This window comes from Paroedura picta, chromosome 3, assembly GCF_049243985.1.
Source record: "Paroedura picta isolate Pp20150507F chromosome 3, Ppicta_v3.0, whole genome shotgun sequence".
Taxonomy (NCBI): Eukaryota; Metazoa; Chordata; class Lepidosauria; order Squamata; family Gekkonidae; genus Paroedura; species Paroedura picta.
The window spans coordinates 58,895,037-58,921,941 of NC_135371.1; the positions used below are offsets into that span (position 1 = coordinate 58,895,037).

Sequence of the window (26,905 nt, forward strand, 5' to 3'; positions counted from 1 at the left end):
TGCCTTATAATATAGGAAATTGCTATATTACCACTAGCCATTTGGTCTGGAATTACCATTATTTGTTCTCTCAGTTTTAACAGTTAGTCCCGATAATGTTATTGGCCACTAGTATTTCCTGTAGTTTTTAAACATTTTTGACATATAAAAAGGACCACACTTATGCATTCCTCACAGTAGGGAGCTTTGACTGAAAAACATACCCCCCCCCACACACACACACATTTTGGTGGTTTCTATGGTGCCTCTGGATTCAAAATGAGCTCTTCTACTGCAAACCAACATGGAACAGTCTTTTCTGAGGGATCTCAGTTTGTTCTTTTTAAATAGGTGATATCAAGAAAAGGCCCAAGCAGGCATGAAGTCATTGTTTAATGGGCAATCAGTGCATTGTTTATTACTGTGTTTGGATCTTGTGGCTTTATATTATATTTTATATCATGTTTTCAGTTTGTACTTCTTGGTCTTAGGGTAATGTGTGTAAACTGTTTTGGGTTAAATAGGAAAGTAGAGATATAAATATTTCAACCAAATGCATACTTTTTAAAAACTGTCAACAACAGAAGTATCAGTGCAGTTTCTTAGGACTCTTGTCCATTTACATTTCCCTTACCTTCTCCTTCCCTCCTGATTAATTCCTGTTTCTATCATAAGATGACTGATTTACTATTTGTCGTTGCAGATCAGTTGTAAATGTCAAATCTTTGAGGGGAGGCTCAAGTACTGTTTTTAAGTTTGTAGACAGTGAAAGCCACTGCTATTTTTAAAATGATCATTTTCATGCCCTGAGATCCAGAAGTAATTAATTTGACTGAAAATAAAGGAAGAGAAACAGAACCTTTACTGAAGGGAACTTCCTTCCAAGTGACATATAGTAGGTGACCTTGCTCATAGGAACAGATTATTAAGAGAAATATATTGTACTATATGGAACCCAAACTCCACTTGCAGCTAAACATGGGGGGCGGGGGGGGACCTCTCTGCAGTACAGAAAGATATGGGATCACCATACGTTAGTCTCTTTTCAGACAAAACCACTCTTGCAAAGGGAATATGTAGCGGATATCCAATGTCTGAATATGATAACATTTCCTCACCTAACCCTTAGTTGCTAGAGGAATCAAATATTCCTTGCACTGTTGATTTGCTGGTAAAGTCCAGTTTCCCCTGGCAACCACAATTATTGTAACAGTGGATTGTGTGGGCTATGGATGCTCACCATAAGTACCTGGATGAATGCTACAAATCTCTCCTTCCCTATCTGTATTACTTCGATGAGTTTACAATGCTCATTTTCAAGCATCTGTTCACTCCTTTCTGGCACCAGAGCATCCCCCCCCCCCAATCATGCTGGGGGGAAATCCGGCCATTGCTCCCTTCCATTACAGAGTGGGGGAAGATATAGCAACAATAGTGCTGGCTTGAGGCTAACAGCACTTTAGTGCTTACAATATACAAGCACTCTGGAGGTTGTCTAGAAAGGTCCTCACTCATTATGCTCTTTCTTACAAAGTACTGTCTGCAAATCTCGTTAAAAGTGCTGCTACATATGGCACTGTTCCAGGTGGCTGGCTATGGCTGCCTAATACTATCTCTGATCTCAGCAGAAGGACAATCGATTTTCATTACATTTACTTCCATACCTATAAGAAAAGGAACTACCAACTCCTCCAATAAAGGAGGCTTGATTAGTTCTTTCAGTGCATGGAGCCTCTTCTCCTTCTTTTAACTTGGGGCCAGGTGGGAAAAGATGAAATGGCCTAAACCCGCTTTCCTTTTCTCAGCTGGTTTCTTCTGGGATTTGGCCTGGAATTCTGAACCCCATTGCAGTCTGGTCCAAAGTATTCCTGGGGCTGGAATTAATAAAACTGGAACGGGTCTCTGCTGTGCAACTGGTCCTCTGTAGGAACTGTAGGAAGTTCTCCTGGATGGATCCCTCTGGGCTGGAGAGACACAATTCTTGACTCAGAGGCTTATTGAGGCAGTGTCGCCCCAGCTTGGCTAACTCTTCCCTGATTTGGCGGTTCAGCAACCCATAGAAAAAAGGGTTGATAGCAAAAGAAGAATAGGCAAGCCAGGTCACAACAATCTCACCATAGCCAGGGTTCATAGAGTGAGAGTTCATGGAGCAATGAAGATGGAAGGAAAAGAATGGCAGCCAGCAGCAGAGGAACTGCCCTACAATCAAGACCAGTGTCAGGGCAGCTTTATTCCCACCAAACAAACGTTCAGGTGACAGCCTGGGAGGCACATTCCTGGTTGTGATGATGGTGACTTGGCTGTGAATGGAGTCCGATCTTTGCCTGGGTGTGGCAGTCCAGGATGGGGCAGGGATATGTTGGAGGGAAGCTATCCGGGCCACTTTATAGATGCTGCCATAGACTGCAAAGATGATTAAGGTGGGCAAAATGAAGCAGAGAGTGCTGAAGATAATCACAAATATCTTCTTGTGGGCTCCAGGGCTCCAGTAGACAGTGCATTTGCTGGCACTGCTGGCACCGTTGTCTTGAGGCCAGCCTACCAGGGCCAAAGCAGCAACCAAGATGGACTTAATCCAAATGAATGCCACAACTGTGACTCCCAGTCCAGTTGTCATCTTGACTTCATATCTCATGGGATGAACAATGTAGTAATACCGTTCCACACTGATGACGGAGATGGTGAGGATGGAAGCGCTGATGAAACAGACATTCAGGAAGATTAATGTCTGGCATTCAGCAATGCTATATAAGACTCTGTTGAAGCAAGTGGAGCTGGAGATGATCCCCAGTGGCATGACAAAAATGGCGGACAACAGATCTACTAGGCAGAGATGGCAAACAAAGATAAACTTCCTTAGCAAAGGTGTCTTGAGGATAACAACCATGACTGCTGTGTTGGCTACCAAAGCAATGACACTTAGCATGACCATGAAGAAAAGGCCAATGGCCTCTTGGAACTGGGACACTTCCATTGAAAAGAATATATCACGTCCTTGGCTAGAATTAATCTGCGTTCTGTTGGGCATTGTCCCTGAGGTTGATTTCAAAGTGATCTTTGCCTTCTTGGCAGAATGAACTGCCAGTGGATAGGTGTGCTTTTTGTCACAGCCACCATCTTTGGTAGTTCTTCATTCCTACAGAGAGAAAAAAAGATGAGTAAAACTTAGTAAATGAGAAATGGAATGTGCTAGTAGCACATGTAATTCTAACCTAACAGCAATATGGAAACTGCTGTGGAAATATATGGGTTATCTTGGGAAATGTTTCAGCATGACATATACATACTCCAAAATCCAGCTTTTCTTGGCACTAAATTTTGGTCATCTTGATATGCTTTCTTTTAAAAAGTGCACACTGCATGGCTCTCTGAATCACTGTTTCTCAAATATTTTACCATTGAGAACCCCCTACAATATTCTTCAGGTTTCAAGAAATCCCAGAAGTGGTACAATCATCCCAACTAAAATTGGGAAGCATAGCTGTGTACATGCCCACCTGGGGCTTCTCCCCATCCCAATCTCTCCAGGACTATCATTGGCCACTTTGGGGTGGGTGGGTGTTTCTACATGACCCTCTATAGTCATACTACCCAGTAAATGTTTAACAAATATAAAAAAAATATATTAAAAATTAATTCCCACCCATGATGGTGGAAACCCTTCCAGGGCCATCAGGAAACCCCAGGGTTTCATGAAAGCCTGGTTGAGAAAACCTGCTCTAAATAGTTTACAGCAGCATTCTCCCTTCCTGGATTTCATCCTCAAAGCAACTCTGTCAGGTAGGTTAGACTGAAAGATAAAACTGTCCCAGGGTCACACAGTGACTTTCATGGTGGATCAGAGCCTAACTGCTCTTGGGTATTTCTCCAAGTCCATCCTGGGTCTTGTCAGGCAGGAGTGTTCTGTGAGTTTCCAACTGAAACTTCGATTCTTAGGCATGTGGGGGCCAATTTGGACTGGGACTGTGACAAACAAGGAAAGGGGGCTTACACCTTCCCATCCCCATACCATTGCCCCAACCTGAAATGGCCCAGGAGATCTGCTACTTTTCCTATTGCAGAAACTTATGTGTAGTCCATCAGTACATGTATGGATGCAAGTTTTCTCAACATGCCTGTAAACAGTGTATCATATATTTATACCTTCAGTGGACCAGGTTTGCCCAAGGACTAGAATATGATGGATGCTGTTCTTAGATTTCAGAGGACAGCTACCACATTATGCTGAAGCATCATAAGAAATAAGATTTTATTTTGAAGACTCCCAAACCGAACAGTGAAAACTACAGCCTCATTGCACTAGGGGTATTTGTGTATGGGAGATTCCTGGTATCCTTGTTTGGTCCTTTAGCTCTATACTGAGAGAGTAGGGTAGATTACATCAGTATGATAAATACAATGTAGTATGTGTGGAAGGGAAGTTACCATATTGGTAAAGCCTGGAGCAGGTACCTGATTCTTGCTCAGTTGTCAGTCCCTGTTAGCATCTACCTCAGAATGCTGGGTGCAAAATGCAGGGATCAAAGGCACCAGATTAAGTATACCTGTATTGGTACAAACAACACAAATACTTTCATTCTACTTCTCCCAGGCAACACAGTCCCTTGAACCAAACCTTTTAGTTCTCAATTCCCCCAATGCCAGTTCTCCACAGTAACCCTGGCTCTCATTACTATTTGCAACTATAACTTTCATTAATTTTTGATATACGGCTTTTCAGCTTGTCTCAAGTTTCCCTTTGAGGATGCTAATATGCATCAACATTTTGTCAGCTGAGTCAAAGAAAGTATTCCAGCCCTGGGTGGTGGTATAGGGGACCCCAAAATCAACCTTGGCATTTGTGGAAGACGCAGACTTGTCAAACAGGAATGAATTTGAGATCCCAGTCAAGCGGGCAGCATTCAAAAGTGGCCTGATTAGCCAAGCAGCATGGGAAATATGCAAGCATGCAGCACTGGAACCTGTGGTTAACCCTCATCTTAAATGCAATGAAAAGTAGCCCCTCCATCCACATTTTGATCCCACCTTAAGCCTGTGATGGGAAGGAGAGGTTTGTCATTGCTTTCACGCTCCCAGGACCAGCCTCTTTAAATGCAAAAGAAAGAAAATGAAACCTAACAAGCCTGCATTATGAAATCACTGCTTACGCAGAGGCAGAAATTAATCCAGGAGATACTGAATCAGCCTGAACTGAATTTGCCCCCCCCTCCCCCGGGGGGAGAGGAATCTTCCTCAGAAGGTGTCTCTAGTGGGAGCAGTACTCCGCATCAGGTAAGTAGAATGACTTCCTCAATCCTTGCTACAGGTTTTATTTCCCTGGACTGAATTGTATTGGGGTTTGGTTCACGGTGTTTGTTACATTCACTCGTCTTCTTTAGTATCATTATCTTCAGAATGGTTAACAGCATTTGGATAAAGTTCTCATTGGTTCCCATTGGCTTGAAGCATATTTCCGTCTGAAACCTGGGGGGGGGGGATCCTAACCAATGGGGATGAAATTCTCCACAAATGTACCTCTTATTTAAAAGATTCTACCTCCCCAATGTTCAGAGAAGTAGGAAGAAAGCACCCCTGTTCAAAAGGCAATTCAAATTCTCATGGAGGCCAAGGTGGAAGGGAAATACCTGCATTCAGCATAGCCATGTAAGAGGCAGGATAGCTACCATCAGTCATGTATTCTAACTTTGATCCATGCAATGGTCACTTCCAGGTTAGACTTCTGTAACTCACTCTACACTGGCTTACCCTTGGCTTTGACCCGGAAATTGCAGCTGGTACAAAATGCGGCTGCTTGGGTCCTCATCGGGACACCTTGGAGGGCCCATATTCAGCCGTTTCTTCATCAGCTTCATTGGTTACCAGTCTGTTTCTGGATCAAGTTCAAGGTATTGATATTAACCTTTAACCTTAACCTTAAAGGTTAACCTTTAAGGCTATACGCAGCTTGGGTCCTACTTATCTGCAGGACCACCTATGTCCTTATGCCCCCCGCAAGGCCCTATGCTCTGTGGGTATGAACTTGCTTAGTTGTCCCGAGCTCCCGGGATGTTCACCTAGCCTTTTTGTCCCTGGCACCAACCTGGTGGAATGAGCTCCCTGAAGGCTTTCCACAGGGCCTGTAAGATGGAGCTCTTCCACCAGGTGTATGGTTGAGGTCTTGGTGGGTCCTGGAGTCTCCATTGGTGGATCCCTTCGCACTGGTAAATCAGAACCCTTGCTCCCAGTGAGAAAGAGCTCTTGGTACCCTATAGTTGGACAAAGAGAGAGGGTTGGGGAGAACTCTGTATCACCATCTTTGTAATGTCCATTGTTTAATGTTAATTTTTAACAGGTTTCAATGGGGTTATACTGGGTTGCCTGGGTTTTTATCATTTTAATGTGAGCCACCCTGAGTCTGAATGGAATGCAGCAGTATATAAATAAATAAAAAAAAACTGACTCCCCTACTTTACACGTAAATGAATAGACTCTCTCCCAGAACTGCTTTCAGAGGAGCTGAGGGATCATCACACACAGAGAAATCTCTCCCCTTGCCATGTGTGTGCATGTGTGTGTGTTCGTGTACTGTCCTTTCTTTACTTAGCTTTTAGTCCTCTTCTAGATAGCCCTGGCTAAGCCAAATCTCATCAAATCTTGGGACCTAAGCAGGGTGGGTCCTGGTCAGTACTTGGATGGGAGACCAAGGAATACCAGGGTGGCTGTGCAGAGGGAGGCAATGGCAAAACACCCCTGAACCTCTCTTTCCTTAAAATCCCCACCAGGAGTCGCTATAAGGCAGCTGTGAATTGATGACAACAAACCAAAACAAACAATCCCCAAAACAAACAAATCACCTTCTACTCTTCAAAGCAAAGTGGGTGGCCAATCCATTTGCAATGGAGAGGGAAGAGTACGAAAGGACCAGCTGCCCATCCCAGACCATAAGGTAGCCCTTATTGCCTTGCAGGCTCTGTGAGTGAAGATTTGACCTCTGGGTGAGTGTGTCAGGCTTGGGGAAGGGTATTAGAGGAGGATATCTCACTCCTGTCACCCCCTGAGAGGGTACAAGCAAAAGATTTGTTGTTCCCCTCAGGCTAACACCCAGCTGCTGGAAAGACTTGGCCAAGCAGTGCTCCTTACCCCCTTGTACAGCATGAAACCATCAGGGCCACAGTGTGACCAGGGGAAGTGCTGTGCATGGAAGATTAGTCAGCAGTGAATGATGCTGTGTTATGTAAACACAGGCTTACTTTTATGGTTGGTTGGTGTGTCTGTCAGGCATACATCTGCAAAGTATACCCCAGTGCTCTTTGGAGGACAGGAAACCAAGAAGGGAAAGCTGAGTGCAGCAGCACTGCCAGGAAAAAAGGCAGCTCTCGCCAAGGCAGTTCAGAAACAAGGCCGTTCAAAAGTGTCCTTCATATTACGTATCCTTCGGACATTAATGAACAAGAGCATTTTCTGTTTCTTTTTAGTTCTTTGCAGTCCAAAAAGCACATTTCACTATGTGCTTTAGTCTGAAGAAAAATGCAACTTTATAATCATGCGGTGTTGCACCAAAACAGACAGACATGCACAAGAATGTAGGCAAAGAGGAAGTTGGGTACTGTTGGAGGGGGCCTAATTCTACTTCCCAAACTAAAGGAAGTCTGCACCTGGCCAGTGCCTGAGATGTTACCTGAGAATTTGTTTGTGCAGCCTTGAAATCCCATGATGCATGGAAGTAAGAAAGGCTATAAATAGATAAATAAAAGATTGGCTTGGATCCTGTCTAGATTTTTATGGGCTCAAGGAGGGGGGAAGGATTTTTACTGATTCCCCCCACCCCAATGATTGTCCTCAAGCCTCCTGAAGTGCTGCTTCTGGAGGATAGGGGACTCCGCAGCAATTGCTTGGGGAAAACAGAGGGTCTCTTGCAGGAGGAAGGGATCAGCAGAAATGCACAAGAGGCCTTTCCTAATTCTAACCGGAGGCAACAAGGGGTACTGAAGCCTCAGCATTTCAAGCATGTGCTCTGCCACTGAGAGGGGTGCAGACTGTCTCATAGTTATAGCACAGGTTTTTAGACATTCAGGGAAGCAGGTTGGCTTGCTGACAGTTATATTCATGCTCCCACTCTCTCCCTCTCTAAAATCACCAGCATGCTTCCATTTTAAACAGAGACACACAGGAGAAGGCTACAATTCCTCTCCCCTATGCAGAAGAGGCATGAGATGGTGGGTGTTGTGATCAACAGGAGCATTCTCATGAAAAGCATGGGACACTTTCTCTCTTCCTCCTCCCTTCCCTAGTAACAGCAGTAGATTCCGCCTTAGATTGAGTTGCCTGGGCAACCCCCCAGTTGTTGAAAAGGGCTCTGGACATGTAGGAGATGCACCCCAGCAACAAAACAGTCAAACAGTTTCTGCTTGACCTTTAATAGCTGGGCCCATTGCACAATCCTGCATCTTCCCTGGGAATCCCCCTGCAGGGAACACCTGCCCTTTGGAGAGCTTTCCCCACTGCGGGGCTGATACTCGTAGAAACGGGACAAAGCTCAAAGCAAAAGCAGGGAAGTTGTTAATTTCTCCCCAGACCCTCCTTTATCTCTCGTAGTTCAAAGAGCCATGGGAGTCGCTGCTCACCCCGTGCTGCACCCAGCCGGAAAAGGGAAATGAAGGAGAGGGGCGACATTATGATGGGGGCAGAGCTGCAGGGGCCAGACAGAAGTGGAGAAGCCAAGACTAACCACTCCTGTTCTAAGACCTAATGTTTGGATGACCACAGCCACAGGTGGCATGCTTGCCAGAGTGCTCATTTCATGCCTGGAGTCTTTCAAGGCTTTTGGTGTAACAAAAGAAGAGAAAAATCCCCCCCCCCAATGCATTTTTGGAGCAACACTGTTCTCCAGAGTTGCCAGGTCCTTCCGGCTACCAGTGGGGGATAGAGGGCTCAGGGTTGCCAGGGCCATGTTGGGACACTCCTCCAGATCTGGGGGGGAACCTGGGGAGGACAGGGATCTCAGTGGGGCACGGTGCCACAGAGTCCACCCTCCAAAGCAGCTGCTTACTCTAGGGCAGGAGTAGTCAACCTGTGGTCCTCCTGATGTCCATGGACTACAATTCCCATGAGCCCCTGCCAGCATTTGCTGGCAGGGGCTCATGGGAATTGTAGTCCATGGACATCTGGAGGACCACAGGTTGACTACTCCTGCTCTAGGGAAACTGATTTTTATAGTCTGGAGCTGAGATGTAATTCTGGGGGATCCCCAGGTCCCACCTGGAGGCCACCCTACTGTTTCCCCATGTATTTGAAAGGGTTAGGAATTCCAGGTTCCTACACACAGAGAGTGGGAGTTCTAAGACTGACACCTTCCAAGTTCCAACCACATGGGAAGGCAGGATAAAGCACCAAGTTGTCTGGGCAGAAACAAACAGCTCTGGAAAGCCCTTTACCCGGTGCCTTGTTCCTAGTGCCTGGCCTCTTCTGATCCCATAACACCACAAGAGTAGCTAGTCAGTGCCTGGCACCAAGAACATGGGGAATGGTAAACTCTGCAGAGGAAATGGCCTCAGATCAAGTTGGCTGTTCTAGGGAAAGGTTTTTCTTACAGATCCCTAAGAAATCCCTAGAGCTGAAAGAGTCTGCCCCTGCAATTCTGGAGAGCTGGAGACTGTAGAACATGTGCTATTTAGATCAGTGGTCCCCAACCTAGCTTCTTTCTCTGATACTTCCTTAGGGGCGTACCTTGCTAATATGAAAAAATAGCTACCTGGTTCCATGTAAAAAGTTCTCACAGTTCATCTGACAACACGTAGCATCTTCTGGGCTCAAAGTTATCCGCTGACAACATTGCCACAGTCTGAGTGTTTCTTCTAGACCACCATCTTGATGTGTTATTCTTTCTCTCCATCATATCCGTTTCTTTTCTCCCAAAGCCATACTTTTCTAATTCCTTGTCCATACCATTTCTCCACCTGTCCCTCCCTCACAATTACATCCCACTCTTCCTCCAAAGAAATCAGGTCAGTTCGCATAGTACTTCACCTTGAATCACACCCAAAATCCTGTTAAGTAGGTAAGGTAAAGATAAACAGTGATGGATCCAACCACACTATCCTCCTTTACTCCCTCTCAACAAATGAACTGCTGGATTTATAGCCACACATCAGTGGTACCTTGCTTAGCTCCTCAGACTCTGAGGGTGACCTGGCCACCCCTAATCTTGTCTCCTATTCCCAGTGGCCCTAACTGCAGGTTTATTCTCACTGTCCTCCTTTGTAAATTAGTTTAATGTGGCAAGTCACTGTGAATCCCTCTATCATCCAGACCACAGGAGGAATAATTCCATTCTCTTTCCTATCACAGGAAGAAGGATGCCCTGGATAATCCAGGCAACCCTGACCTTGTCAGATCTCAGAAGCTAAGCAGGGACAACCCTTGCTAGTATTTGGATGGGAGACTTCCAAGGATTTGGGTGGTAGTTCCTCCAAAGAACACTAGGTTGTCATGATGCAGAGGCAGAAAATGGCAAACCACCTCTGAACCTCCCTTGCCTGGCAGCCAGACAGTCCTCAGATCTCCTGACTACATTACACACAAGCCATACAAGAAATAAGTAATTAATAAATAACCACAGGATAAAAGGGGTGGGGCAGTCTGGACAGTTAGCGTCGTACCAGCATCACAGCCTTGCTTCTGGAGTGAAGCTGGAAGCCCCAACATAGTGTTGTTCTCACTTCTGGCTACGCACCAGAAGTGATGTTGTAGTGTCAATGAAACCCCAATTGTTCTGCCCCCCCCACCTCCCAAGTCCCAAGGGTTGCCAGTGCAGGGCTGCTACCTTACCTTCTACAAAAGTAGAAAGAATGGAATAACTCCTCCTATAGTCTCCCACCTTACCTTCCAGGAAAGATCTGGCAAGGTTAATAGAAAACCATTTCACTAAAAGCCTCTCTGACAAAAAAAAAGTCTTGGCCTTGTGGCTAAAAAAATTCATGGCATCCAGTATGATTCTATCTCTATGTGTAGTTACTTGGGAGACTGCCTTCCTATGTACAACCAGCAGTATGGGAGCCACTCCTACATGATGCATGAGGAGCCACATGGGAACAACAGCGTTATATGGAACCCCTTATGCAGCTGGCCCTGTGCACATGGTTCCATTGCTTACATGTGCTCACACACTACATGAGACTGTCACGCATGAAAGTAGCTCCTGTGTTGCTGACTGTGCATATAAGGAGGCCTCAGAGCCATGTTAATGGTGGTAGTCCCTGATCAAATACAAACAAGAGAATTAAATGGTGAAGACCTAGAGCTTTCATTGACATTTCCACCACTTGCTGAAGAGGCAACTTGTTTTATTTAAATTTCAAACAAAAAACAGCTTGCCTCTTCTGTGGTAAAAGGAGATGGAGTTATAGTCTCAAAGTTTTTGTGAACTGCCACCAAGTGGACCAATGGGAATTTAAATTCAGAAACCTTATAAGCTTTTCTCTTCTGGTGGTTATAAGGTAAGAAAATTATGTCTTACACAAAGGAACAAGAAAATTCACATAAGAAGATACAATAAAATGGAACTCAGAATCATGCTGGGAGAAGGGTAGCAGAGCTGCACTCCAAAGAGAAGGTAAGGAGTGTTGAGGAAGAGGGGGAAATGTAACTCCAACAAACCAGGAGAGAGCCAGCTAATAATAAAATTGCTTTTATCCGTCTGTACTCTAGCTTTTTTGATAGCAGTAAGCCCCATTTCTTCTTCTATTAGAACTCTTCTTTTTATTGCCTGTTTTCTAAGAAATAAGTTTTGTACCAATATCTTTTATATCACCAGTGGTAAATTTATTGTCAATTTGACCCATATAGATAATATACAAAAACTAAAAGCCATAAAAATTAATAGTAATTAGGATAGGATATAAAAATATACTTAATCAAGAGAAGTTTGCTGGATCTGATCAAAGCCTATCAAATCTAGCATCCTGTTCCCCACAATAGCCAGCCTGATACTTCTAGGGAGCTCAGAAGCAGAGCTTTAAAGCACATAGCCCAGAGGAAGGCCCAGGTGCCTAGCACCATGACACCTACTGTTGGGGCAGCAAAGTTGGGGGAAGAGAAGGGATTATAATTGGCCAGACGCACCTGGAACTAGAAGCTGCCAGTATCTCAGGATCTCACCTTGGATTCCACTGGTGCTTTGTACAAGTGTGGGACATGATGGCCAGAAGACATGCTCATCACCTTCTCCTATAATTAAAGTGGTTAAAGAGCAGTGACCTCAAATCTGGAGAGCAACTAGCTGGAGAGCAACTAGCTGGGTGACCTGGGGACAGTCATAGTTCTTTGAGAGCTGTTCTTGCAAAGCTGATCTCTTAGAGCTTTCTCAGCCCCACACTACCTCACAAGGTGTCTGCTGTGGGGAGAGGAAGGGAAAGGTGATTGTAAGCTGCTTTGGGTACCGAAAAAGTCTTCTTCTTTGTCACATGTTCTTGCAGCGCTGCTCTAGCCTTCTTGGTGGTCTGGGCAGATCTATGGTTCTGCCTGCATAGTAAAAGAGTGTGATCTGCCTCTATCTGGCACACATGCCCGGGGTTGCCTTTCCCTACAGTTGTTTGCTACATTCTGGCCCAGAGGTATACTGCCTAAAATCAAGCACCTGCCCTGGGAGGTTTTTTGATGACCAGCAGCAACCATAACTGTGGCTTCCCAATCAGAGAGACCTTCATAACTTCTAGAAAAGCAGCTGTGTCCCCAGAGCCCTAATTTCCATTCTCCATTGTGCCCTTTTCCTTGACAGCCTTAACGGCAAAGTTAAGGTTGAGCTTAATTAGAGCTCCCCATTTGTTCAACTAAAGGAAACTACTGTACAAAGAAATTGTATTTTTAGAATGCAAACTCTTTTTTACCAAGCTAAACAGTCCCCGGTTGCCCTCCTCAGTTTGCCGTGATGAGTCAGTCTCCATCACAGCATTTGTTCCCTTCTTGGCATTCAAGTCAGTGAGAGCTGTCCCTTTCTGAACCAGGCGACCAAATTTCAAACCCCTGTTTCGACCAAAGGTGTGCTGGGTGCCTTTTGAACAAGAGTGTTCCCGGTTCCCAGCCCTTTCTGGAACACCACACCCTAATGCATCCCAGTCTTGAAGCAAGGACAGGGCTTTGCATGAAAGACCTGGGCCCATTCAGCTGAAAGGAGCTGCACTGCACTTTCTCCGGACTTGTAGCACCATCCCATTGCTATTGGCACCCTCCTCCCCAGAAACTCCCGCAAATAAGTCACTCACCCAGTTCCAGAGCACCCGGAGGGTCTTCAGCAGCCAACAGCAGCTGCCCCAGCTGTGTTCTCCTCCCGGCCAGCAAGTTCATCATAACTTCCCTGCATGGGTAGATGGGCCCCTTCATGCTAACCAAGACAGCCTCAGCAATGCTCCATGTTTCAGTGTGCCTTTCCCTCCCTGGACAGCCAGCCAGGGATGCCCTCCTTGCTTTTGTACCAGTTCGACAAAAAGCGGCGACTATTGTCCCATTTACAATGACCTGCTTTGTTTGTGGAATCAAAGTCCTTTCCTGCTGTACTGAGAAGAGAGCCCAGGCACGGGCAGCTATTGCCTCCTGAAGCTCATGCAGCACTGAGAGGAGGAGGAGGAGGATGCTGAGATACACAACATCCCAGGGAAGGCGTTGCCCACCCGGATGGCACCGTTAGATTCTCCACACCTGGGATGTAGCTGGGGGGCTGCTGCAGCAGCCACTGCTGGCTGGCTCCCTCACTGTGGATGGCACAGGCTGTCACATCTGGGCTCTGCCCGGCCTTTTAAAGCACTGTCTGTCATTCACAGAGAGAATTCTACTGGGTCCTAAGACACTCTCGCCGTGATGCACACCGATGACCCTGCGTTCACACTGCAATTGAGAGGGGTGGGAGACTCTGAAGCCTCCCTGCAAGGATTCTTCTCTGCCAGGGAGAGGACTGGCCTGTTCAGATGGAGCATGCATTACTTCAAGAGCGGAAAAGCAGCAATCTTTAAAGGTCTTCCCCCCACCCTCCACAGTGAATGCAGAGCTAAGGCATCACCCTGTCAGTTCACTTAGGCCTGCAATGATAAATGCAAAGTTTCCACCTAGCCAATTAAAAAAAATTACAGACCAGTTTTAATCTATACATTGCTAGTCATGTGCCTGCACACACGCACGCACACATCTTCAGAGCTAAGTGTGGGCAATTATAAATGAGCATATATTTGCATGAATTAACACATCAAATGCATGCTGGCTCTTTCTTGGCAACAATGTTATAGTGTTTGGCTTGTAGTATAGCCTGGACGTCATAAGGTACTCTCTCTACAAATCAGGGAAGTGATCAATGGGCTTTCTTTTGGTTGTACACCCAGAGCTCTTTCTCAAAGTCTCAGGCATTCCTGGCATTCTCACAGAAATATTCCAGCCAGTGAAGGCAGGGGGACAAGATCAAATCCCCCCCCCCCAATGAATCTGATGTATGCTTTTCAGGGGAATCATAAGTGACCAACAGTAGAAAGGTTTCCACCAGCAATGATTTGAGTCTCGTGAAGCCATAGTCACACTGCCCTGCAAAACGCAGGGGAGGGCAGTATATAAATGCTATAAATAAACAAACAAACAAACAAAATAATGACTACTGTCTAGTAATAGTTATCAATTACCAGAATTAATTGAACTTCCATGTACAGAGGCTGTAACTCACTGAATTACAGTTAGAGTCATAGGATTGGAAGGGACCTCCAGGGTCATCTAGTCCAACCCCCTGAAGAATGCAGGAAACTCAAGTTTCTGCCCAGCCACAGTGACCCCAATTCCATACCCAGATGATGCCCCCCCCCAAAAAAAAACAGAATCCCTGGTCAGTCAAGCCTGGAGGAAATTTGCCTTTCGTCCCTAAAATGGCAATCAGCATTTCCCTGGGCATGCAAGGAAGGGCCACAAGAGCCAAGCACTGACACAATCCCTTCTGCCCACCCACCCACAATCTGCCTAAATTCACAGAATCAGCATTTTTGTCAGATGGCTGTCTAGCCTCTCCTTTAAAATTTCCAAAGGAGAACCTGCCACTTCCAGAGGAAGTCTATTTTACCAAAGAAATACTCTGTCAGGAACTTTTTCTGGAGGTTTAGCCGAAAATTCTTTTGAATTAATTTCAACCCATTGGTTCTGGTCCAACCCTCTGGGGCTTCATGCAACCCTGGGGTTTCTTGACAGCTCTGGAAGGGTTTCCCAAATGAGTGGGGTAATTAAAATATTAGTTAATATTTGTTGAACATTTATTGGGTATATGACTATATATGGGCTGATGTTTGATTGATGTTGCCACCATTGCCAAAATGTATTTTACGTGTGGCCAAGACCTGTAGCATGGAACCTTCAAATGGAGTTCTCTTCCCAATCCGTGTCTGCCATATTCTGACTCTTTAAAGCCCAAGCTAGACGGAGCTTGAAAAAAGTACCTAGAGCAGACAAAAAGTAGTCAGAAAGGTCATCAGTAGACAAACAGGTACATCAGTTGTCTATCAAAGAGACTATTGGTCTTTCAACTGGAAATGCTGGGGATCAAACCTATGATCTTCTGCATGCAATCAGATGCTCTTCAATTGAGCCAGAGCTCCTCCCATAAACTATTCCCCTTAGATTGTACCAGTACATTGCTACATCACCAATATAACACTACTAAAAGAAATTTCTCTCATCCCCTTCCATTAGACATTCATGCCTCTCAGTCTCCCCTTAGGGACAAGGTTTGTTGTAAAAGCATTTGCCTACATTTCCCCCTTCTGCTTTCTAGTAGTACATGTAAGAAAGCATTTTTCCTCCAGACCTTTCTGTTTGTCCAGTTAATGAAATGTTTGCAAAGCACTCGGTAATGAAGAGGCTTCAAAAGAAAGTGCATGACACCCACTGCTAGGTCCCCATCCTCCAAAACCCAAGGCCTAATGGGGGCGAGGTGTGGTGATGTCACACTGAGCAGCTGGACTAATGGTAGTGCTACCCCAGACTACTTGGAATCCTACCATGTATTATCTCCAAACCTGAGTAGTTTTTGAAGGACTGCAGGACTATTCACCACAGAAAAAATAAACACACTATATGTAATGTGGAAATTAACTATTTGTGAAACATAAAATGTACTTGAGCTGCTAATGCCAGATCATTGCCTCCCATCCCCAGTCTACATGGGCATTAGTGACCCCAAGTCGGTTCCAATGCAGGAAATGGCAGCTCTGGGTGGCAGACTCCCCGGAGTCCATTTAAGGTAAAGTACCACCACAGAAATACCCTCTCTCTATTTGCTATTTACCTCACCTCTGAAGGTAGGGGCTTAGGGCAAGGCTTTGAGAGGCAGATCTCAATTAGTAGACTGGACACTACAGGAGGAAGCAGTCCTTCGGGTACCCTGACCCCGAGCCTTAAAGGCAACAAGAACTTTAAAGGTAACACCCAGCCCTTTGAATTGTGTCCCAAGACAGGTGGGTAAGTGGTACACATCTTTCAGCAGGGGTAATATAATCCCTGTACCAACCCCTGACTATAGCCTGGCCACTGCATTTCGGACCACTTGAAGTTTCCAGACAGTTTTTAAAGGCAGCCCCTAGTAGAGCACATTGGTGGTGGGTGGTGGAAAGTGCCATCAGTTTGCAGTTGATTTACACCTGCCCCATAGTGTTTTCAAGTTAAGAGAGGAAAAGAGGTGGTTGCCCATTTCCTGCCTCTGTGTTGCAACTCTGGCCTTCCTTGGCAGGCTCCTATCTAAGTACTAACCAGGGCTGACCCTGGTTCGTTCCCAAGCCCTGACACAACAGCGTCTAATTGGGAAGTGGTCTGACCATGGATCACTTGTGGCCCGATCACACTTTGGGGGACCGGCTGTAGCTAGTGAACCAGCAGGTGCTGATAAAGCATTGTATGCCACAGAGGAGACCTGAGCCTCCAACCTCAGGCTAGAATCTAGTAGCACCCCCATGCTACAAACTTGCTCCTTCAGGGGGAGTCCAGCCCCCTCAAGGACAGGCTGACTCTGCAGCCCCCAAGTAGCTTCTCCATTGGCCAACAACACCACAGTCTTAGCATTTATACGGGGGGGGGGGTGTCAAAGAATCATAGAGTTGGAAGAAGCCCTACAGGCCATCTAGTGGCTCGGATCTAGTGTCGGCCATGGCGACACTGGGGCTCTCGCAATTTGTTTCTGAGCCTACACATCACGCCAACCATACCCTCAACCTGATCTTTGGTGCGGGGATAGAGGTGAGTCTGGATGTGGCCTGGGCCATTCCGTGATCAGGCCACTATGCCCTACAGGCCCGGCTCAAGTCCCCACCCCTCCCCCTCCCCCAGTTGGGCGGTGGACATATTTTAGTCTGCCCGTGGAGAAAATGGATCCTATTGGATTCCGGAATGCTCTGCGGCAGTGGTCCCCAACCTTTTTATCACCGGGGACCACTCAGCGCCTTTTACTGAGGCCTGGTGGGGGGGTAGTTTACTCCTCTACTCTCAACCACTGCCCTAAGGCTCTCTGATCACTATGGTAATGTTTAAACATCCCTTCAAAATAAGATACAGACATGCAACAACAATGACCATAAGGAACATTTTATTTTCATGGAAATTTTAACTCATGACAATGACAAATCAATGGGAACCCTGAGCTTGTTTCTCTGCAACGAGATAGTCCCATCTGGGAGTGATGGGAGACAATCACACCCAAAGTGTGTTGTAAAGGGCCGGGGGGGGGGAAATGAAGTAAAGGGCGGGGGGGGGGGGAGAAGGCGTCCTTTGGGGCCCACCTCCAATTAGTCGAAGGACCACATGTGGTTCGCAGCCCACAGGTTGGGGATCGCTACTCTGCGGGACCCGATGCCTCCTGGCAATTCGTTGGACGCCATGGTGGAGGACTGGCAGTCCCGCCTGGCAGACGCTATCAACACGATTGCCTCTAGACGTCCTCTCTGCCCTCGACTCAAATGGTCGCCATGGCATACCGGGGCGCTCCAGGCAAAGATGAGGGAATTGCGACGACTAGAACGAGTGTGGCGGAAAACTCGCAACGAAGCCACAAGAACATCTTATTGCACACTTATGAGGGCGTATGAGATGGCAGTGAAAGCGGCAAAACGTGAGTATTTTGCCATGGAAATTGTGTCCGCAAGCTCTCACCCAGCCCAATTGTTTAGGGTAGTTTGATCCTTGACCGCCCTGGAGGATGGGCACCAGAATAGTAGGAGATTGGATCTTGGCTGTGAGGCATTAGCGAGCTTTTTTGCGGATAGTCTTGTCCCGGAAGTGCTGCGGACCCTGCGGGATTTACCAGCTTTCCGCAGCGCCTGCAAAACGTAGCTCTTCCACCAGGCTTATGGTTGAGGCCGGTGCATGTAAGATTGGACCCCTCTTTCCCTCTCAGGGCTATATATGCAGTGCTCCCTGGTCACCTCCCTGGGAATGCCGCTGCTGTCGGGTTGGTTGGGTTGGACGGTGTATTTGTTTTTGTAGGATGTTTTTATGTATTAGGGGTTTTATAGGTTTTTATATGTTGTTACCCGCCACAAGCCTTAGGGGAGTGGCGGGCTATAAATCGAAGTAGTAGTAGTAGTAGTAGTAGTAGTAGTAGTAGTAGTAGTAGTAGTAGTAGTAGTAGTAGTAGTAGTAATCACCATCTCTCTAGGCAGTCAATGCTATTTTTACTATAATTTCCCCCCACCCCTATATCCAGCTAGCACTTTTTCAACTGTAATGTAAATTCATTATTGTGAGTCCCATCCTTTGCTGCCAACAGGAACAGCTCCCTGCCCTCCTCTAAGTGATAGTCTTTCAAATACTGGAAAAGAGCAATCATGTCCCCTCTCAATCTCCTCTTCTCCAGACTGATCATTCCTAAATCCCCCACAGCCTTTCCTTGTAGGACTAGGTCTCCAGGCTACTGATAATCTTTGTCGCTCTTTTGTACATGCTGTCCACATCCTTCTTGAAGTCCAAGATTTATGAGGAAAGGCTGTTATCCATCTTTATTACAGTCTTGTGCCTAAGCATTATGGATAGTACCCAAGCATTGGATTTCATTAGATGGTTTTCAGCTTTGATAATGAGAAACCTATGTTCAGATTCTCATCAGCGATGTACTTTCTTAGTAGTTCTAGGAAGGCCACTTTTAATGGTCATGCTTATTTAATACAGATCCTGTAAATTTTGTCAGAAAAGTGTTTGACAGTCAAACTTGCTGTGCTTGGAGGTGTTGGGATGAGCCACTCACCCAGCCTATTGGGTTCATGCCAAACAGCTGGAAACATCTGCCAAATGGGTGCTACTAATTCAAACTGATAACAAGTCATTAGTACCTCAAGGGACCTAGACCAATGACAAATGGTTGGATTTTATTAAGACATAACATTTATTTCAGGCTTATTTGTGACTGCTTTAATTATTTAATCAACTGGCTGCTGAGTGGGGCAGTTATATAGCAAGGACAGGAGGTTGTAGAACTCAGCTGGCCCATGTGAGAATATGCATGTGTGAAAAAAAACAACTGCCCTGTGCTGTGAGATTAGGACAGAGGTTACCAAAGCAACCTGCTGAACAGCCGTGAACAGGTTGTTGAACAGATAAACTAGATCATTAAAAAATTGACTCCTCTTTTGCAACTGGTGAACAGGACATGAAGAGAAGAAGAGCTGCGTATTTTGCACCTTGCTTTTAACTGCCTGAAGAAATCTCCCCACAACAGACACTCTGTGAGATAGGTGTGGCTGAGAGAGCTCTGAGAAAACTGTGTCTGGCCCAAGGTCACCCAGCTGGCTGCATGTGGAGGAGTGGGAAACCCAGTTCTCCAGAGTAGAAGCTGCTGCTCATAACCACTACTCCAAGCCGGTTCCTAAGGGGACCTGTTGGGTAGTATATGGTGACCAGACTTGGCTTGGTGACAAGTGGGAGACAAGGCGGTAGGGCACAGGGGAGCAGTCATTGGGGATATATGATATCATTCCCAGGAAAAAAAACAGAACTGGCATTTAATTTTTTTTTCTTCTCCCATTGCCACTTTGGGGAATTGCCTGTAGGATTGGCAACCCTCATTCTAACTGTCCTATTACCTTTTCCCTTTCTGGTGACCATCTACAAAGACGGCCCAGAGCCTTTAACAAGTGTGCAGAAGACAGGATTCTGGTGGGTGCAGCTTTTCCTGTGGCTGCCTGGCTTACTGTATGCCAAATTTCCTTCTTCTACACAGTTGTTACATGATACAGGCGCTTTGTCCTTTCTTTCTGGTCACCCAGCTCTCCTCATGGAAAGGAGAAACAATGCAGAAAGCACATGAGCGGGCAAGTTCTGCAGGTTCTTCACCTCTGTACATCTGTCTCTACAGGGGCATCTCAGTTTCCACCATTTGAGGAGAAGATTTCACTTGTACAAGGGGAAAGGGCGATTAACTATCCTTCTGCTATGGAAGGTTCAGGTACAGGATACCCTGTCTCAGAGCTCAGAAGCTCCTAATTCTGGATGATTGCTTAGACTAAAAACAAAAAACAAAAAAAACACACAACAACAATGGCTGGTGAAATTGGCTCTGTAAAATGTCAGAGTAGACTCTGTAAAGAAGGGCTGTTCAATCCAGAGATGCGTCACATCCCTCAAGGCTCATAGGAAGTATTTACATAACCAAAATGCTTTAATTGCTGCTGTTATTCCACAGTTGTTGCTTTCTCTTTGGAACTCAAGTGAAAGCTATTACCTCACAGGAGAGTAAAATAACCTGTATAGCTGACAGAAGCCATACTTGTGTCTGAGAGAGAAAGCCCAATGAACTATCACACTTTTGCTTACCAGTTCAGCTGGAGCAGTTCCCACTACAAGACACTCCTGTGTCCAGATTGTGGGTGGGGTGAAAACTGTCCACCCATAACACCAGGCTTATTCCTGCCCCCTTGCACATACAAGCAATCCTGTTATGAAGTGCATTATGTGGGCCTGCTCATTCAGGCATCCATCCTGGTTAGGAAACCCAAACTATTAGTGGCCTTTAGCTGTTAGCCCATGGTGACTCTTAGCCTGTGGCTTTGAATGAGCCAGCTGCTGAATTCAGGAACAGCTAGGAGTGCCAGCACTGGGTTGGGAAATACCAGGAGATATTGGGGGGTGGACCTCAGGGCGGCAGGGTTTGGGGAGGGGAGAGACTTCAACAGGGTAGAACGCCATTCATCTTCCAAAGCTGCCTTTTTGATGTGGAACACATCTACTAGTGCGTTCCCACAAATGGAAATGATAATGGATGTGACATCCATTGTCCCGCCTTAGGGAGTGCACTAGTAGATTGTGGCAGCACCATGCTTCCCAGTCTGGCCCCACCCTCCACAGAGCGGGGCAGGCCTAGGAAGTAGGGAGATGGGTTGATGCGGCCAATAGCACTCCAAGGCCCAGTCCTGGCTCTCGGAGCTCTGCTTGTGGCGGCGCTTCACTTCCCAGCTCGGTCCTGTCCTTGGTGAAATTTGGACAGCAGCAGAGGCAGCGTGGGAGGCCCAGAAGATAAGGAGGGGGAAAGGATGGAGGAAGCTGTGTGAGACTGGGTATGTGTATGTGTGTCTGAGAGGGGGGAGGGATCAGGAACAAGGTCAGGGAAGTGACAGGTGAGGAGAGGGCAGGGGGAGTGGGGGGGAAGGTGTGTGTGTGTTTGTGTGTGTGTGTGAGAGAGAGAGAGAGGGAGGGAGGACATTGGGGAAGTGAATGGTAAGGGGGAGAGGCAAGGGAGGAGTGTGGGGGAAGGGATCTCTCTCCCTGTGCGTGCATGTACGAGAATCCTTGTCAGAAGATTTTTTCTCCAGGGGAACTGACTTCTGTCACCCAGAGATTATTGGAGTGAGTGACTCAGCATGCCTGGCAAGGGGGAGGGGCGACTATAGCACTTGACTGTGTATAGGTGTATCTTCTTGAATGTCTCCTTGTCTTAACCTGGGAACTGCCTTCTGACCCCTCCCCCCCACAATTCTGGCTTTTGCCTCTCACCCCCCTTGCACATGGCTTCTAAGGGGACACACATATCTAACCACCCACATAATGCCAGACAAGATGGCCATTTCTGTTAGGGAAAGTATTCTTTAGATTAGGCTTCTTTCTCTTCTTTTAAGTGCAGCCTGAATAAAATAAGTTTACCTTTTTTTGCAGTACACATCTTGGGAGTATGATGCTTCTATGACTGGGCAGAACTGTGCTATATTAACCAATTACCCTAATAGAAATTAGTTGTAGTCCCAGGAGATCTCTAGCCATCCTCTGGAGGCTGACAAACTTAGGAACCACCTAAGACATAGTTTGTTGTTTGTTTGGCTGGATTATTTCTATTGTATTTTTTTCTGATTGTTGTTAACAGCTTTATATTGTTGTAAGCATGGTGGCAATATTTAAATAGATCAAATTGGTTACCTTATTGGAAGCAATTAGTTATCCTGGACACCTCAGCTGTTTTTAAAAACTTTGGGTTGGTAGCCTTATTCTAGTGGGCTGTTTGACTGGCAGGGGTGGATGGGAATGCAGACAATGTTGTAGTCAACTTTTTTGAATGTCAGATTCTGGAAGGTGGAATTGCTGGAAGCTAAAAGTATATACCCTTGGCCTTTGGGGATGGGGCCGTGTGCGTGCGTGTATTGTTGATACAGCACGTGAGACCTTTCTATGAAAATCTCCATGAAGGATTGAGTTCCCATTCTCAGATTACTCCTGAATTCAGATCTCTGGGCCATTCCGCACAATGACCAATGTTGCTAAATGTTTGCAGTATGCAGAAACGCTATATTTAATAGTGGAATTTCGTCATCCCACACACCTTCAATTCAAAAAGTGTCACTTCATGCAGATCTCCACTAAACTGAAACGATGCTCTGCTTAAGATACCAACGTGGGTAAACTGTTCTCTGTGAGGAGCAGGGCTTCTCAGTAGCTTCCCTTCAACTTTGGAATGTCCTGTGTGGCAGAAGGGCTCTTTCAAGGCCCTCTATTCATGCACAAGTGGGAGAGAAGCTGTCCAGCCTTCTTGGGTCCTCTTTAACCCATCTCCTTTTTTTCTCTCTCTCTCTCTCAGACCCATCTGCTTCTATTTGTTTATTTCCTTTTTCCATTTTCTATTGGTCACTGCCACTTTCTAGTCTTAGAAGAGCATCTCCTGCTAAACAGTTAGCACTTTAGCACTCTTTACTGCTTTGCCACTTCCAGGCTCTGCTATGATTGCATTTTCCACTTGGCTGTCTCTCTAGCTGCTGTGGGGACTAACAGATGCTCTCATATGCACTCCAGGAATGGAGGGGGTCACACTTTGTTCCTCCCCTTTGCTTCTCCCTGGTAAGCATGTCTGAATTGGGAGTGGAATGATTACAGAGATCAGACTGGCAGCCTCCAATTTGTAATATGGCTTAATAAAATAATAGAAGAGCATTTACACAACAGATCTGAGCAAGGATTCAAATGAAAAAATATAAACACCAATCTTCTGACCCTGTTTTCTGTTAAAGTAAGGATAGGTTCTTTCTCCTACAAGAATTCACAGAATTACCATTTCTACATTTGAGATATACCTTGGACCATTCCGCACAATGACCAATATTGCTAAATGTTTGCAGTATGCAGAAACGCTATATTTAATAGTGGAATTTCTTCATTCCGCACACCTTCAATTCTTGCGGAATACTGAAGTCCCAGTAGCGGTCTATTCATTCCCCACAGGTTTCCGGTCTCGCTGGAATTACAACAAAGGAGGCAATATTTTTCCACACTTCTTCCCACCCCTGGACGTCAATCAAACAGAACAGCCAATGAACTGTTGTGTTTGTGCTCCTGAAAAGCCCCTTTCCCTCTAAAAACTGTTTTTTAAAAACCTGAAAACACCAGTAGCAACGAATATTTTTTTCATTCAATGTCTCAGAAAGACCTTTTTTGCTGGTGTAGGAGCTGGTGCTTAATCGTTTACATGCTCTTCAAGTAAAAAAAATATATCCCCCCCCCCAAGGGGTGCAATTTCTGTCCGAAATTACAGGCAGTGTCAAACAGGGGGATGTATTGTGCTCGGAAACTTTAAAGACAATTGCAGAAGGGAGCTTTGTTTTACTGTTAAGCACTTCTGTGGAGGGACTTTAGCCGAAGAAGCCTCGCTTATTCATTGCTTTCGCTGGTTTAAGGGGGAAAAAATGGTGATCACATCTCTGGAAGCTCAGGGGCGAGAGCTATGGAGGGACATTCTTTCTACCGCTATTTTGAGAACCCATATGTCTTTTGCTGATGTGTTGCGGCTTGTGCTCAGAACTGTAGCAGTTTTTTCAGGGGGAATCGACTTTTCTGGATTTCCCCCTAAGCGCTATAAAATTCTGATTGTTGCTGGAGTTTGGCGGGATTTTTCTGGTTTGTTTACGACGTCATGCGGAACGTTAAATTAATAGCGTTTACAAAAGGTAAGACTTCGGCTACATTTAAGTTGTGTGGAATGGTCTTGAGAAGCAAGCAGGGGGTGGTGATGACAAAATCCAGGTGTCTTAATAACTTTGATTGGTCTAACAGTTGTGGTCATTCTTTCAGTATTCTGCAGGGCCTGCAAAACGGAGATCTTCCACCAGGTCTATGGTTGAGGCGGGGGTCGGCGAGGAACATCAACTGCCCCCCTGTGCTCCTGGAACATGACTGGCTCCCGTCTTCTCACCCCCCCCTAGTAATGGGGGTAGGAAGGGGTTCTTTTTGCGTCCACCATGTTGTGATGGTTTTATGTCTTTTAATGGGAGTTTTAATGGGGTTTTAAGACACTGTGACCCCCCATGAGCTGCTTAGGGAGTGGTGGGAAATAAATCTAATAACAATAATAATAATTATTATTAATAATAATAATAATTCCAGAAGAATTGTTGCCTATTTCTTTCTGGAATTAATTCAAAATGCTGGCTTTGAACTAGGATAAGGAGTGCCTCCACCCATATGGATCTGCTGAGGCTCTGAGGTCAGTTTCAGGTGTCTTCATCAGGTGAGAGTGAACATGTGGGACAGGGCCTGTTCAGCTGTTGTCCCAGCACTGCAAGCCCCTGTCAGGAAAGTGCATCAGGTACAGTCAAAGCAGGGCCTGGAGACCTCCCAGAATTACAACTTATCTCCAGGTAACAGAGATCAGTTCATCTAGAGAAAATTGCTGCTTTGGAGCAATTGGATAACTCTATGGTATTATACTGACTGATCCCCTCCCCAAACACCATCCTCTCCAGGCTCCACCCCTGAAATCTGTAGGAATTTCCTGATCCAGAGCTGACAGCCCTAGCATCAGGCACTCATGCTGCCACCATAACAAAGGAAATAGGTGTCCCCCCCCCTCGTTTCAGAAGGCTTTTCATGTTTCTCTAGCCTTCCTTGGTGATGAATATTTTATTACAACTTAATTTTATTGCCTTTCAACTTAAATTATTGATAATTACTATTTTGGGGGGTTTTGCTGCTATGCAATATTTATTTTGGTTTGTTTTGTGCCTATGATAGCTACTGTTTTTTGTTTCATAATGGGGTGCAAGTGGTTTACTAGAGTATTGTTTTATATCATTTAGTTTGCTAGGTAAAGACAAAACCCATGTTCCCTTCCTACCATAGTATTTGCCTGGGCAGTTAGTTATAGCAATTTCTAGAGATATGAAATCTAGTATGGTATTTTCTGTTTTCATTGGTCCTTGTAGAGATATAGTTAAAGGTGCACATGTAAGAGAACAAGAGCATCCCAGACTTTAGGGGAGGCCAGGGGGGAGCATCCACCTATTTCCATGCCTTGTCTATTTATATCTGAAGCTGGGGATGCATCTGTTTTCACAAAAATGAAAGACAGAGGTAGACACACAACAGTCATGCTTGATTTGGTTCTTGGTATAGGGCTACCAGGTCCCCCTGGCCACTGGGGTAGGGTTGCCAAATCCAGGTTGGGAAACTCCTCAATATTTGGGGATGGAACATCAGTGGGGCATAGTGTTGATCTCTGGAATCTGGAGATGAGCTATAATTCTAGGGTGTTGGTACTTTTGGATTTGGCTTGGTCCTGAGTCCAGAGACTTAGAGCTGCAGAGTAACTGAGCATTTTGAAAATATGCAGTTATTAGTTACCTTTGTGGATGAGGCACAGATCCAGACTCACATTGCTTTTGAGATCTAAAAGAGAGTAATCTTTACTGGAAAGATTGATTACAGGTATATATCATATTCATCTGCTTCAGAAGCAGTGTACAATAAGCTTAAAGATTAGTTACAAAAGCAGCACATTGGCTGGGCTGCAAGCAGTCTACATGCCCACATATCAGCAGATGGTGAGAGCTGAGCCTCATGGTGGCTGTTTGCTTGCTTCAGCAAAAAGCACGCTGAGCTGCTCTTCCTGAAAAAGCAGGAAGTGGGCAGGAGCCCATCTTAAACAAAGGAATCCCCAGAGCATGTGCTCGCGGTTTTTCCACTGCAACCTCACCAGTGACCACTTAATGCAACTAGTGAGCACATAGGCACAGTTTAGCATCTTAACAGCATAACAAGAGCCTTTTAAGGCTGACTTCACCAAATTACTAGCTGACTGCAGTTCCAACAAAGGAGTCCCCAGGTCCCATGTTGTGGCTGACATTTATTTATTTAGGTTTTTATACCTCCGCCCCTTGCGGCTCAGGGCAGTTTACAGAGAACTTAAATTGCATGTTACAATGCAATATAGTTCAATAATTGTGTCATTAATGCAGTATCATCAACAAAATCGTAACATCCCTACTTGGCATCAAGTCAGAAACAGGGAATAGGATATGGCATACAGCAAACACACTAGTGTACTCTGGAGCACCCAAGTTTAAAAAGAAATAAAAATATCTCGTCTTACCTATATTTACAGCAGCTGGAGAGCCACCGTGTATGTGCTTTGGGTAGCAGAGGAGAGATGCTTCCACCTCCATGACATAACCCAATGCCACTAGTTTGTTCAGGAACA

General features: G+C 45.6%; 1 protein-coding gene and 1 long non-coding RNA gene across 9 annotated transcripts; one reads left to right on the plus strand and one right to left on the minus strand.

Moving 5' to 3' along the window:
• Positions 1 to 522: 522 nt before the first annotated feature.
• Positions 523 to 26,905, minus strand: GPR62 (G protein-coupled receptor 62). 7 transcript variants are annotated; one of them, XM_077325893.1, is made up of 4 exons: positions 26,798 to 26,851; positions 26,050 to 26,094; positions 4,432 to 4,523; positions 523 to 3,115 (listed from the first exon to the last, which is right to left on the minus strand). In XM_077325893.1, exon 4 carries the CDS (start codon positions 3,005 to 3,007, stop codon positions 1,781 to 1,783), a length of 1,227 nt encoding a protein of 408 aa, XP_077182008.1. In that variant the 5' UTR covers positions 3,008 to 3,115; positions 4,432 to 4,523; positions 26,050 to 26,094; positions 26,798 to 26,851; the 3' UTR covers positions 523 to 1,780. The 7 variants fall into 7 exon arrangements, with proteins under 7 accessions (XP_077182008.1, XP_077182006.1, XP_077182009.1 ...); XM_077325891.1 differs by lacking the exons at positions 26,050 to 26,094; positions 26,798 to 26,851 and adding an exon at positions 5,005 to 5,093; XM_077325894.1 differs by lacking the exons at positions 26,050 to 26,094; positions 26,798 to 26,851 and adding an exon at positions 5,005 to 5,093 and having other exon boundaries at positions 4,405 to 4,523.
• LOC143832084 (uncharacterized) lies at positions 5,160 to 14,566 on the plus strand. Of its 2 annotated transcripts, none has more exons than XR_013229083.1 (3): positions 5,160 to 5,250; positions 11,454 to 11,569; positions 13,773 to 14,566. It is a non-coding gene; the product is annotated as an uncharacterized LOC143832084 (long non-coding RNA). The 2 variants fall into 2 exon arrangements; XR_013229084.1 differs by having other exon boundaries at positions 5,190 to 5,250; positions 11,480 to 11,569.